We start from the raw sequence: 14,326 nt of genomic DNA, 5'->3' as shown, positions 1-14,326 counted from the left end.
AAGCAGCTTCAATGTTCAACTGTTGATGTGACCTGCTGAGCACCGGATGGTCTGCTCAGGCTCCATTCTCCGTTTCACCTTCTGAAACAGAAGCACTGCTCCTTTGGCTGAAGGGCACAGGTCCACCCAAAGAGGGCTGCTGATGCCTAGCTCCAACACCTCCTTTAAGTGGCAGCAAAATACAATTCTCACTCCACTGAATCATGCGTTTTTTAAGGTTGTCTCGGTGCAGTGATTTGAGATTTACCCTAAATGACTTACTTCAAAGCACTTGCGCTTTGCTCCTAACTCAGTTCCCCAAACAGGAATACAGAAATGCATCTTTGACTCGTTTCTTACCGTTGTGCTGATAAACACAATATCTGTTGACTCATCCGCCTCGGCCCCTCCTTTCCAGTACAACTCTCTGACTTCTTCTGATGTGAGCGAACAACTGGGGAGACAAATGGCTGACACTTGTCATCTTTGAACAAAAGATGTGGCACTAATCTATAATCAGAGGATAAATCTACTGTCTGCCCTCGATCTGCAGATGAGATTGAAGACAAGTGTATAATAAAAAATACAAATCCTAAATAAATGTTTTCCCTGTTTTATGTATTTAGATTCTTTCAGGGTCTTTGCAAAAATTAGATGAAGCCACCTCCACATGAAGCAGCCTTTATTTGCATTTTTAAAAGCCCAATGTCTAACAATGCAGATCGTTAGAACCATTTTTATTTTTCAGAATCTAAAAAGACGACAAAAGTAATGCAGCTGACAGGGAGAGAGAGAGATAACATTTTCCCAAATGTTTGTTCTTTATTGTGAAATGTAATAGTTTGCCTTGGATAACTTTCCTATTTCCCCATATTTTCCCATTTATATATTTTTTTTAGAATCATGATGGGTAAAATGTTTTCCCTTAAATGTAATTCACAATTTACACTGTCGTTGCCACCCAAGAGAAAATAAGTTGCTTTTGGTCGTCAACGGAACAGACGTTCACATCCCCAGAAACTAGCAGATTCCACAGACCATTACAATGCCGGTTTGATTCTTTACATTTGAATTATGAGGAATTATGAAGACAGATGACATCCCCTGGATATTGGGTTCTTGTTTGTGTCAGAGGAAAACTGACCATTTCTGCCTTGGGTTATGTGGCACTAAACCTGTTCTACCAGTTGGCCTGGATATTGAGGAAAAGTGGTGAGTTTGCCTTGTCTATCTGGGCTGCAGCTCCGCTCTTGCAGATTAAACGATTTCGCCAATGTTTTTCCCTTTGACCTTACTTTATTTACACAGTTTTCCAGTTTGTAATATTCAGTTTGCCACTATTTAAGTTTTTGTATCAAATAACTACTGGTCAAGCTTGAATTACACACAAAGGATTATTAAATACACTAAATACAGAAAGGGAAACAACTGTGCAGCATATTCAAATACCTGACATAGAATTCAGCACTTGGCCTGCCAGCGCTGGTATGATTTAGTGCAACACCCATCAGGACCGGCTCTGCCAGGACATTCAGGGGAACATTCACCTGCAAAATTAATACGTGTGGACAAATTGTTGTATAACAGGTGTACAACAGGTGTCACTGGGCTGAACATGGACAAAGGACTATAGTTCATTACCCAAAATAAGAAAAAAAAACATAATGCCATGTCATCTATAAAAATGTGTTTATAAAACACTGCAAAAATCTACCATCAAATCAACTGATCCAACACTGCAGGAAGGTAAAACCAAGGTTTTTACATTGCTGTAGTTGCAGTTGCTCATTTTGATCTGAGTCAAACTTTTTGACCTCATTCTGTTCTGTGTTTGTGAGAAATGGGGAGACTGCAGAACAGATTGTTAGTAATGATTCATCTCATGTATCAGACGCGATTATCAGTCACAGTTCACTTTGAGGGCAGCTGGAAGACCTTACAGAGTTACAATATTTAAGTTGTAGAGTGGAAAACGACATTTACCAATGTTTTGGCAAAAATGAGTGAAAACTGGATAATACTGTATTGTAATAGGGTCAATGAATATAAGAAAAAAGGGTTGTTGGCTCCTTGTCCATGTTGTCTGCCCTGCACCAAGTGATAGTTTCATCACTTTTTGTAATCTGTTACTGGCAGAGGTAACACTACCATGTCTCGAGGGGGCTCACCTCGTCTCTAATCTCTGCGCAAATAGATGAGAAAAGCTCTGACACGATAGCCTCCGGCTTCTGCTGCAGCAGCTCCACACTGATCTGCTCCTCACACACTGTCTGACCCAGACGCTCACACATCACCTGCAGAGATCAACTTATTACATCCCATCAGAGCCATGCTATTTGTTCAAATGCTCCTTACCTTGGGCTCTGGGTGACCTCCGGGGATGTCGAGCTGCCCACTAGCCTCTGCCACCGTCTGGCTTCGCCTGATCAACACCACCTTACTGTCCGCCGTGCACATGATGGCACCCACGCCCAGAGGTTGAGCCAGCAGTGCCATAGGATCGCTGAACTCCATCTCTCCGCGCTTACGGAGCTCATCGACTCTGCAGGACCAGTTGGTCCCCAGGTAGGCCTTGTAGCAGGTGAGGCCAACTCGAAGAGTTAGGAGCGGTCTGTCCTCGTATGACTTTGAGGAATGATGTGACAGCTTGCCTTCTGTCTTCTGGAGGACATCATCTACATTCTCTGTCAGGTTCTCAGGCGTGTTTCTAAGGATCACGCTGTTTGGAGAAGAATCCTGTTGACAATCGGAGGTGCAAAACCGCTCATCTCCAGTCTGTTTGCAGTCCGACCTGCCTCCCACACATTCTGCAGGGCCCAAGATGAGCTCATGGGATGAAGGCGATGAGTAACATGAGGGAGAAGCCATGTGAAAAGAGTGGAGTCTAAATTTGGCCCCGTTGAAAAGCCACGGCTCCTTGGACGCACGTTCTGCCCATATTTCCTCTATGTGACGCTCAAGAGTCTCATCAGTTTGCCTGTTAAAACTGGGGAGCAGAACATTTTCCAGTCAAACTGCATTGCTGATCTCAACGTAATCTTTTTGTAGTCATTACAAAATGCACATCTGAAAGGATATGGTATGAAATGACATAGTGCTCTGCATTGTGCTTTATTTTCACTGTTTCTTTTAAATTGTATTTTGTGTATATGTATATGCCCGTACGGTGTCTTTGAGTGTTGAGTAAGGCACTTTAAATAAAATGTATTATTATTACTATGTTATTATGATTATTATTATTATTATTAGTGCCTCAAAGTAAAATATTACTCAATATTGATAAAGATCAGGACATTGAGAAACCTGTTTTATCCATACAACATTATATCATGATATCAAATGTGGCTTGGAGAATTTTATGTTAAGGGTTGTGTCGGGCTAACATTTAGGCAATTTATTTTGCATCGTATGTATATGTAAATTTGTGTATTTGACCATTTGTAGGCCATTTGTAAAATCTAAAATAATGCATTGCTCATTTTTAAAGCGGAATGGCGGATGTCTTCAGAACAAAACGTTAAGCACAACATATGCAAAAAAATGAACCATATATTTGTTGACATATACATATATAGAGATTACAGTTCACATCAATGTATAATCACACAGAGTGACATGTCCTGCAGGTATATACCAGTAAGTCTGCATTGTGACTCAAGTCACTGCAAAATTGGTAATGGCAATTGTAATCATACTGAGTGTCACAGTGATCCCATTTATTGTGTTTAATTTATGATCCTACCTTTCGGAGACCTCCACCTGCACCTGAGACTGGAGTAATCCCCCCCAGGTCGCACAGTGCACCAGCAGAGACACTTCAGCGTCCATATCTGTTAATGTCGAGTAAACTGAGGATATTTTCTTATGTAAATCGGCTTCAAGGACACATCTCTGTGAAAAACAATCATCACACCAATAAAAAGTAAAAATAAAACTTTCATCAACCTGAATGTATGGCTGACATCAAACTCACTCAAGACTGCAAATATTTCTCAAGCTTCATGACAAACTGAATACTTCTTATGTCAGAATTATGCTGAATTTTGCACAATACATAAGCTGTGTCTGCTGACATAACAAGAAATCACATTTGTTGCACTTGATCTTTATCTAAAATGCACATCCTGTCAACTTTGTACATTTTCACCATCCTTTCAAGAGGAAACATTTTCAAGGTTAATATTAATTCAGCGCCAGTTGGCTGTCAGTGGAGTCATTATATACAATAATTCTCCATGTGTGCGATAAATCCATTGTCTTCTGTGGAATGACCATTTTCCAGTAAATCAACCCTGATTTATACACATTATTACTACATGTAATCATATACATGTACTAGTAAATACACATGTATATATGTTACATATATTTTTACATACCTTTAACTTTATTTCTATTTATTTATTTCGATCTTTACCATTTTTTTATTCGCTATTTTATTCTTTAATTTATATAGAGTTCTATTTTGATTCTTCCCCACTTTACCCTGTGGCAGGATCTGCTTTTAATAAAAAAAATTTCCCCCTGGGTGATCAAGTATTCAGATTCTGATTCAGATTTTTCTGATGATATCATTTTGAGCTATGATACAAGGAATCATCTCCTTATTTGCTCACCTAAAAACGAATAATTCTAAAATGTCATTTTGAAAAAATGTCATGATGAAATCCATAAGTTCTGTTTTTACTTCCTTGCCCTCAGACTGAGCTGTGGTTATTTATGAAAATGCGATAAATGATCAGTGTCTAATAAGCAAAGCCGATTGACAGGATATCGATAACACAGGGATAACAATGTTGATTATTAGTTGACATCTACGACATGGAAACTACGAACACGAAGAGCTGCATTTCCTATGTTTTTTGTCGTTGCTTTTTATTCAATGTAACGTTTTCTCTCTGTATTAAACTGTCAGTTCACTCTGACTACAAGCCAAGTTAAACCGAAAATAAACCTAGAAATGTTTCTTGTTATACCCAGGGTAGTTTTTGTCCGTCAGTTGATGGAAAGAGAAGTTTGTTGGACCTACCTGTGTGATGTTTCTGTCTCACTCTCCCGCTGACTGTCAGTTAATTCATTCACTTCCTTGTTTTTATCCAGACGGCAGAGTCTTCATTACTGCCACCTATCGATCAGTATGAACAACTGCAGCCTGATAATCAAAATCAGTATCAGAATATTTTATTGATCCCCTAGGGGGGATATTGCTTTTTGTTAAGAGCAGTTTCTGATCTCAGGGTAAAGAGAAGGAGAAAAATCAAAATATAATAAAGAAAGAAGAAATAGAGAATAAAAAAAAAACGGTAAAGATCAAAATAAAGTTAAAGGTATGCAAGAACTATATGTAACACCTATACATGTGTATTTACAAGTACATGAATATGATTTACATGTAACGATGTGTATAAATCAGGGTTATTGCACAGGAAACAGTCATTGCACTGACGACAATGGAACTGTTGCACTTCTCCTTTCGGCTTTTCCCTTCAGGAATCACCACTGCAGATCAACCTTCTCCATCTAACATTATTCTCTGCATCCTCTTCTCTCACACCACATCCTCTCTCACTATGTCCACAAATCTTCTCTTTGGTCTTCCTCTAGACCTCCTGCCTGGCAGCTCCCATTCCAGCAATTGTCTACCAATATACTCACTATCCCTCCTCTGTACATGACCCAACCATCCAAGCGTGGCTTCTCTGACCTTCTCTCCAAAACATCTTACATGTGCTGTTCCTAGTATCTTCATCTCTGCGACCTCTAGGTCTGCCTACTGTCTTTTCATCATTGTTACAGTTTCTAGTCCATAAGGCATCCCTAGTCTCACCACTGTCTTGTACACCTTTCCTTTCATTCTGGCTGATCTTCTATCTTCTATCACATTGTACCAATTTCAATGCACCACCTTGTATCATTTGTTCAGTAATTTGAGAGAAACATATGCAACAAGACAAATTACAAATATAGCCAAACAAGTCCATTCATGTTTAGCAGCATGTTCAAATATGACAATGGGGAAGGATGTTTGCTGTACAAATTTTGTCAGGCAGCATAAAATACAAATAACAAATATTTGTTAAGTCAGACGATGTTACAAGTTAACTAAAGTTAACTGGTTGTTTCAAAGCAGTGTTTTAGTTTTACATATTTAACTCAATGAGGTTCCATACATAAGGGGGGCCTTGTGTGTCACTCTTCAAACAGTATATGGTACATTGCACATCTGGTGAACATAAAGGCTAACTATGTGTGTTCAAGCTAAATGCAGCCTCAGGGGGGGCTCAAGCCAGTGTCTTTCTGAGCAGGGTTCCTAACCCAAATAAATGCAGAGGGTTGCACCTGGAAGGGCATCTGGCATAAAACTTGTGCGAAAAAACACTGACAAAGACTGCCATTGGCACCGCTCACCTACAGCACATGTGTCAAACTCACGGCCAGGGGGCCAAATGTGGCCCGCCATGTCATTTTATGTGGCCCGCAAGAATGTCTTAAAAGGTCTGATTGTCTCCAAATAAATAAGTCAAATGCATGCATTGACCATAAACTACATTTCCCCAAATTCATGCCGATAATGTCACCCACAAAGTGACGGCATCACGCTATTAGATTGCAGTGTATCCACATTAATGCGACTTTCAACAAGTGGAATTGAGAAATACAAATAATCCCTAAATGTCCAGGAACAGAAAAGTTGATGCAGATGGAAGGCTGTTTCAAGAAAGATAGGAGTGCATATGTAACATTTTGGATTTGAATGAGTAATAAATTCAAAGTTTAAGTAAGAAATTTGGAGGTGCAAAGAGTATCAGAAGGACCGATGAGTCTAAAGCTAAAAATTGAAGATGTGATGCTAAATGTTTTTAGTGGCTATGCCCCACAGATGGGATATGAGTTAGAGGAAAAATTCTGGGGTGATTAAGATGAAGCGATGCAGAATATGCCCGGAGGTGAGAGAGTGGTAACTGGCGCAGACTATAGGGATGCTTTGAATCCACGGATTGGGATAATATATCTGCATCCGAGGATATCACTGAGCAGGTGGAGACTGTCTCATCCCACTTCTCCTTCTGCGTGAACAACTTCATACCCACAAAAAAAGTCACCATATTTGCGAACAAAACCTTGGGTGATCAAAGGACTAACAAAGATTCTCAATGAGAAAAAAAATGAGCTTCTTCACCAACTCTGAGGCTGAGAAGAAGGGGGTAAATAAGGAGTTCAAACAAGCCATTAGAACTGCAAAGCTGAGTTCTAAGACCAAGGTGGAAGAAACCTCTGCACAAGGGGACCTCCGCTCAGCTGGATATGGTCAGTGAGGCCAGGCTGAGCACGTTCGGTTACATACAGAGAAGGGATGGCGAACAAATTGGTAGAAGGATACTGAGATTGGAACTGCCACACAGGAGGCTGGAGGAAGACCAAAGATAAGATTTATGGATGTAGTGAAAGAGGACATGAAGTTAGTTGGTATGTTAGAAAAGGATACAGAAAATATGAGGGGGAGGAGATTGATTCTCTGTGGTGACCTCTGAAGGGAAAAGCAAAGGAAAGGAAGATGTGTGTTCATGTAAAATGTTAGAGGCTTGAAATGAGAAATAAAGAAACAATTTAAAGATTGATGTCATGTGTTGGTTTACCAGCATTTTTGACAAACGCCGAGTCCCCCTCTCCACATACCACTGAGAGCGCACTTTATTTTGAAGGTCTACTTCCGGTTTCCTGTTCTACTATGGCTAACTTGACACAATTGACTTTAGGTAACACTAACAACAGAGAGCTACTGTAATGAAACCGAGCCCAGCCGGTATGTCATCCTTCTACCTCCAAATGTTGGTTTTTATACTTTTCAGTCCGTGAAACCATTTCCTCGCTGTTTTTAATTCGTCAACGTTATTCCAGTGTCATGATTAGGTTGACCTGTGTTTATCAGCATTACAGAGAGACTCCATAAGCACTCGAAGCTAACATGGCTAGCATTAGCTCAGTGAAAAAGAACGAACTGTTCCCGTTGCAAACCTCCAGATGTTTATAAAAAGAGGAACTAAATGCTTCTAATTGTTTTTTAACCATGGAGTCAGCCCACAGCTGCTGGTGAATTTTAGTCAGAAAACTTCTAAATAACAGCTAAATAACAAACTCGTGAGTGTGTGAGTTCAAACCAAAGAGGTAGTGAAAAGGGTCGAATTAAATCTATACATATATGCGTGTATGTTGGCAAGGCCGTTATACGTGATGATGGATTTTGTTGTTTTATAGATTTTATACTGTATTTTACCTCTTATTGGGAATTTCTTCCCTTGTACACTTACCATCGAGTGTGCACGTTCAACAGTCAACTGTCCGTGCTTTATATTCCTAATATTTAAAATGTGATTTAGAGTAACATTTGTCTGAGGTCACAGTTTTATTTGTAGCTTTGACCTTTTAACTTTGAAGAGAAATTTGGCCCCTTGCTGATATATTTATGCTTTTCTCTTGCCAGCAGAAGTAACAGATCGTTGGATGTGAAGCTACAAATTAAATTAATCAGTGCAACTGTCTTTTCCTTAGCAGGACCTGTTTGTCACTATTTTGAACATCTTATCTGTGTGCTTTCTTTGTATTTCTAAGAAACAAAATTGGATCAGCAGTTCAAGGCTGAGTTAAATTGTAGTAGATTAGAAAGTTGTTTTGTTTTTTGAATAAATATAACACAAATGTTGCTCATCTGTGTCTATATTTTTCTGGCAGCAATAGTTTGCAACATCAGGAACACACCAATTAATGTTGTTCATTGTCAGCCCTGCCATTTGTAAAAAGTATCCAAATAATTAAAATATTGACTTAAAGACAAATGAAGAAGCGGAATTACTTTACAGAAAAACAGAGTTTAAATAAATGTAGACAGCGTGTGTACTCATATACGGTACATGTGCAAAAAGCACACTGTGTAGCAATGACAGCTTCACAATATAGGGTAGAAACCATTTGTAGATTTGATCTGGTTGAAATCTGGTTGTAGGTGTTAGCAAACAGCTTAAATGTTGTCATTGTAAACTATCTGCAGTAAGTGTATAGAGAAAGAGACTTAGAATTTTGACAATTGAGTAACATCAGTTCAACAGCCACTGTTAAAGTATTATTACATCACTCAAAGTAAGACAGGGCTCTAACACATTCAATTTTTGAAATTTATTTTCCAGGCCCTATTGAATGCTGCCACTTTGAACATCATGTCAGTTTGCTACTTGGTTATTTATATAATCTATATGCTATTACTAGGCCCCAATGCCAGAGTTGAAGGTGACATCTGTCCATGTTTTTGCAGGAGCCGCAAGACTTATCATGCAGTCGGAGGCTCAGCTACGTTTATGTCAGACCTGTCTTTGGTGCTACAAGAGTGGCCTGCGTCTGCTTTCTCACCATGCTGCTGACAGGTTTATGATGATTTGTTTTTCAGTAATTGCATTGTATATATTGGTTCCTCTGTTTGTGTGTTTACATACACACATACATACGCACACACACAGGCTGCACATGCCTGTTTGGAGCTCAATCATACACCCTCTCAGCAAAAATGGGTTAACTACAAGTAGAATACATGGGGAAGTCATTGCATTGTATTCTTTCACAATGTACAGAATTCCTATTGGTGGTAAAACAATGTGTTGTGGCTTTGCTTTTAAAAACTACTGTGCCTGTTTACTAACTTTATGAATCATTCTAGAAAATCTGTCAACTACTATGATCTCTTGGGAGTCAAATCCAACGCCACTGTGGAAGAAATCAAAAATGCTTTTTTCGACAAATCCAAAAAGGTAGGTTTTTTTGCCCTGTGCACTACAAATGTAATTCAATGACCACTAGAGGGCATGATTTAATAGTATAATTTCTACACCAGTCACAGCTGGGAAATGCTTGTGATTATGATCTGGCCATAATGATAAATAAATAAAAATGAATAATTCTTGACAGTTATATGTACAGGCAGGTTGCGCCAGAGCAGTTTAGCCGTCTGTAGAAAATGGGTATTAAACAGGACTTTACTCTTGGTCTATACACTTTTCACGTCTAATTGCAGCTGCACCCAGATAGTGACCCATCAAACCCGGGGCTGCATAGCCAATTTGTGGAGCTGAACGAGGCCTACCGTGTGCTGAGCAAGGAGTTGAGCAGGAAAGAGTACGACCACAAAATCAGACACCCCTACGGCGGGGGACAGGTCTTCAAATCTAACACCACTCACAGCAGCTACAGAACCAGGTGAAAACACACCAACTGTCCCCTGATGCTTTTAGACACAATTGCCTGGGAAAACATGGTCACTTCCTTCCAATAATGTTAACTAAAGAAAAACACTGACGTGTGAACTAGCTTGTAGACACTCTCTCACAGGACACACTATTCTAGTGAGGACCACATACTTAAAACACCTGTTGATGCGACAATGCTGTAAAATTATTTATCGAAACAAAAAAATGAAAATCATACAGGTGAAGTCATGTTCTTAATTTTAGTTAGTTTTTGTTCATCAAAGAGTTATTGACCATAACTGCAAAAACTCTATAATCTATATAAAATGTTGTCTCTTCAAGTCGGTCTGGTTGTCGGAAGGAAGGAAAGTTTAACCGCTAAGCTGCAGTAAAATTAAAGTTTATTCCTTTTATGAGAATAATGCAGTCATGGGGACCTTGAAGTCTCGCAGACACATATAATTTGAGGTGATCTCACCTTACATCTGTCCGGAAGAGACACCCATTATTTGCCGCTTTTCTTGCGGTGTTAGTTTTATAGCTTTTCAGTTTACGATCCTTTTTTTAGCTGAAAACTGAGCATTCAAATGTTAATAGGATGTTTGGGTTTACGCTGCTGTGGGATTAGAAGGCAAATTAAATAGTGAAAGGGAATACACTAGTCGAGTTTGATCATTCTAAATCCATCCCCATAGTCGTTTCCTCTAGTCAATGTCAATAGCTGTTAAATGTTCTATATCAGCGTATGTTTTCTTAACTTGTGTATATTAACTTTGTTCTCTATGCAAGCAGTACAGAGGCCCAAGAAAACATGCGGTACTGGGAGCAGGTCCATCAGTCTCACACTCAGGAGATGACTGCAGAAGAGCGGCAGAAAAAGAGGAAGAGGAATTTCCAGCTGATGGGCTACTGCTTCGTCACCATGGTGCTCAGTGTGGGAGCTCATTTTGTCTTCTTTAGGTAAAGATATGGCGCTCAATGTTTTTCCATCTGTTATGTACTAGTAAAAAAACTCTATTTTAAGGAATAATTTTTTCAAACCTCAAGAAAATTGTTGTTTTAATCAAGGGTTTTTTATCCTTCATTTGATTTGTTATGGCATAATATTCTCCTGGAGCTGTCTGCCATGACCCCATTTGTGTGATTATATGATTTGTCTGACTGTACAAACTTAGTTGTTTCCAAGTGGTATTTTAACTTGTAGAAGCGTAATCGGATGCTTTTGATCTTAACAGTTGCTTAGTCACTGAAGAATTTGTTTAATGTGTCTGACTTTGGGCCATGTTTACCAATGTCTATGGAATGTTTGACACTGGAGAGCTATTCCTTATATTCTTCTACAAAAGGGGGACATTTCGCTGCATCTTCTTAAAACCAAGCAATCTGGGTCAAACAATCTAGGTAAAATATATTTGGTGTGTCCCAAAACCAAAAAGGAACTTCCATCATAAAGCGGTCTCTGGCAGTTTAACTTGTGCTAGTTTAGTACTACAGACACCATCACCAGCCAGTCTGCAATCGGTCTGTGGTGCTCAGATCAGTCTCGCAGTCTTCAGTTGTTTAAGCTACAACTTATAATGACCTTGTTTGGCAGATTAGACCAGACGCCACCACATCCACCTGCTTTGTGAGGAAAGCAGTTCCTGCTGTGCATATGTTATGCATAAACAAAGAAGAAAAGGACACATATCATCTCATTGTGCTAATTTGCCCAATTGTTCATCTTGTTCCTGTTATTCTATTTTCAAAACAGATGAATGCAAGAATATACACACAAGACCCCATGTCAGTGGTTTATGTAACTACTTCAGTTGCACCTGAGGTACCTGATACAGTCTTGATTGTATTTCAGACATCTGCAGTCCATCGTTGTTATCACCAGAATTCCTCTCCGTGCTTCACTGCAACTGATGCACCCTTTTCTTCTTTGTTCCTTGCATAACATTCATACACAGATAAATGATGATTATTTGAGGACATCTCTTTGGCCAGTGTCTTGGCACGACTGCATGGCTGTCAAACACTCGCAAGTTGCTTCTTTGGTTCGCAAAGACCCTGCGATCAGATGAGCTATTTTAACAGCTTCAAAATCTCATTTAATACATAAATAAATGTCAGAGAATGTACAGACGTCCTGTTAATCTCAGCACATTTTAAGATTAGATAGAGTCAATGTGTGTACGTATTGCCTTAACTTGGCTTTGTTAATCTTTTTCAGAAAACTGGAAGAAGTTCACAATAACTTCATGGATGAGAAAGATCGAGTCATCACGGAAATATACAATGAATCAAAAGAAAGAGCCAGGTTTGTAAAGAACCCTTCATAATTATTTGGTCTACCAGATGTGATTGGAAGATTTTCATAAAAAATATTTGTTCTGTGGAAGTAGATGACTTTTAACAGTTTGCCGAATATGCAATATTGACTTTCAACACTTTGGTGAGTCATGTTTTTATTGTGTGATTGTTTCTTGGCAGGGTCAACGGATTTAAGAAACAGACAGAAATCCTACGGCAGAAACACGCAGAGTTTCTAGAGAAATACAAGATCTCCTATGGTGGAGGGGACAAGTAGGAGACTTCTCCAGCTGTGCTCTTGAGTATTCCTACAGGAATATGATGTTAGATTTATAGTGTTTAAGTTTTTTCCTTTTTAAACTATTTGAACATGTCAATGAAGAGACTAACAGTTGTAAGCTAAGGCAGACTGAATGGGAATATATATAGTTGCAACAGTGAATAATAAGGTGGACAAAGAATCCAACCATGGTTTGTATCTGCCTTCAATGAACTTATTGTAAAAATGTTTTTATCTTCACATCTGTGTTTGTGGATCTCTGCATGAGCTGCTTGCGTAAAAATCTCGGAACGTTAGCATCAAGCCAGCGTGTTGGTGCTGAAAGACCTGAACTGGATGAGGTGTTTATAGGGTGCAGTGTCACGTTCTGCCTTAATGATTTTACTGTTAAAGAACAACATGTTTCTAGGCTGGTTCATCTGTACCAGACCCGCTTTCTCTGGAACCCGATTTTGAAACCTGTATTTAATTTTCGTCCAAAAACATTGCATTCTTCTGTTGTTAGAGAAGGAATTTATGACTAGAAACCTCACGTAAAAATGCTTGACAGGAAACAGGAATTTATAGACAAACTACTGTACTGATATGGGTACTATAACAAGTGCAAAATGAATGGAACGTTTACTATGAACAATAAAAGTGAATTTATGATTTCAAGATCACCTTATTTATTCCAAAAGTTGGATGCTGTTAAGAAACAATTTGAAGGCTCATTTGTCTCATATGTCAAGATTTCTCAGCAGTCCCTGTGTGCCTCACCCAGTCTCTGTAGTACATTTGATTTTGTAACAGTGTTAAATTGTCTGTGGAGGATCTCAGTCATCTAGGTCATGGTAAATTCTCATTTTTGTCAAGTTATGGCAGTTATATTCAGAAACTCCCCACAGGCCATTAGAACTAAAGAAACTTCTTGGATGGGGTGAAACGTCTTCAAGTGTAGAAAATGAAGTCCAGTTTTAAATTATTATCAAATGTATTTATATTTTTTTTGCCAATATTTCTCATTTAGCTGCAGAAACACAAACCGTGAGGGTACAGAACTAACTTTGACATTGCTTCCACAGTGACTTTGTATAAAAGTGACAGTGAAGGGGTGAATAATGTATTTGAACTCCCATCTGATATGAGAAAAAAAATGTTTCTTCATCTTCATTTAGTGCAGCGACTTCATTATGATTGATAATATCTCCTCCAAAAGAGAATGAGAAACATTCACAATCAGCAAAAGGACCGAATCGTGAAGATAGTTACAAAAAGTCAAAACAACCACACAGCAGTTGCAGGGAAAAAAGACTTTATAAAACTTAAACTCATCTGAGTATAATGTGTTGGAGAATTTTCAAGTCAATCCCATTAAATAGCGCTTTTAATATCAAAAGTAAATTATGTTATCAAGTTAAATTCCTAAAGTGTCAGAAAGATTCAAGAGAAGTAGTCTGGATGCAATTTAAATTCCCGATGGCAGAATTATAACATTCATTGGTGGATGAAGTGGAAAACAAACAAAAAGTGGACCAAATTTTTTTGATCTACATGC

General features: G+C 38.8%; 2 protein-coding genes across 4 annotated transcripts; one reads left to right on the top strand and one right to left on the bottom strand.

Moving 5' to 3' along the window:
* Window positions 1-3: 3 nt before the first annotated feature.
* nudt22 (nudix (nucleoside diphosphate linked moiety X)-type motif 22) lies at window positions 4-5,282 on the bottom strand. 3 transcript variants are annotated; one of them, XM_086158431.1, is made up of 7 exons: window positions 5,009-5,282; window positions 3,722-3,809; window positions 2,335-2,965; window positions 2,148-2,273; window positions 1,429-1,526; window positions 340-433; window positions 4-162 (listed from the first exon to the last, which is right to left on the bottom strand). In XM_086158431.1, the coding sequence occupies exons 2-7, from the start codon at window positions 3,805-3,807 to the stop codon at window positions 16-18; spliced, it is 1,182 nt and encodes a 393-aa protein (XP_086014557.1). In that variant the 5' UTR covers window positions 3,808-3,809; window positions 5,009-5,282; the 3' UTR covers window positions 4-15. The 3 variants fall into 3 exon arrangements, with proteins under 3 accessions (XP_086014557.1, XP_086014555.1, XP_086014556.1); XM_086158429.1 differs by having other exon boundaries at window positions 3,722-3,870; window positions 5,009-5,049; XM_086158430.1 differs by having other exon boundaries at window positions 3,722-3,827; window positions 5,009-5,024.
* A 2,418-nt stretch (window positions 5,283-7,700) lies between these two features.
* On the top strand, window positions 7,701-13,441 carry dnajc4 (DnaJ (Hsp40) homolog, subfamily C, member 4). The gene is made up of 7 exons (XM_086158432.1): window positions 7,701-7,783; window positions 9,287-9,395; window positions 9,686-9,776; window positions 10,040-10,221; window positions 11,004-11,171; window positions 12,430-12,516; window positions 12,690-13,441. The coding sequence occupies exons 1-7, from the start codon at window positions 7,765-7,767 to the stop codon at window positions 12,784-12,786; spliced, it is 753 nt and encodes a 250-aa protein (XP_086014558.1). The 5' UTR covers window positions 7,701-7,764; the 3' UTR covers window positions 12,787-13,441.
* Window positions 13,442-14,326: the final 885 nt, after the last annotated feature.

Source organism: Fistularia commersonii, chromosome 13 (genome assembly GCF_037954325.1).
Source record: "Fistularia commersonii isolate RoL2024-O1a breed Wild chromosome 13, RoL_Fcom_v1.0, whole genome shotgun sequence".
Lineage (NCBI taxonomy): Eukaryota > Metazoa > Chordata > Actinopteri > Syngnathiformes > Fistulariidae > Fistularia > Fistularia commersonii.
This window is presented reverse-complemented; position numbering and strand designations above follow the sequence as displayed.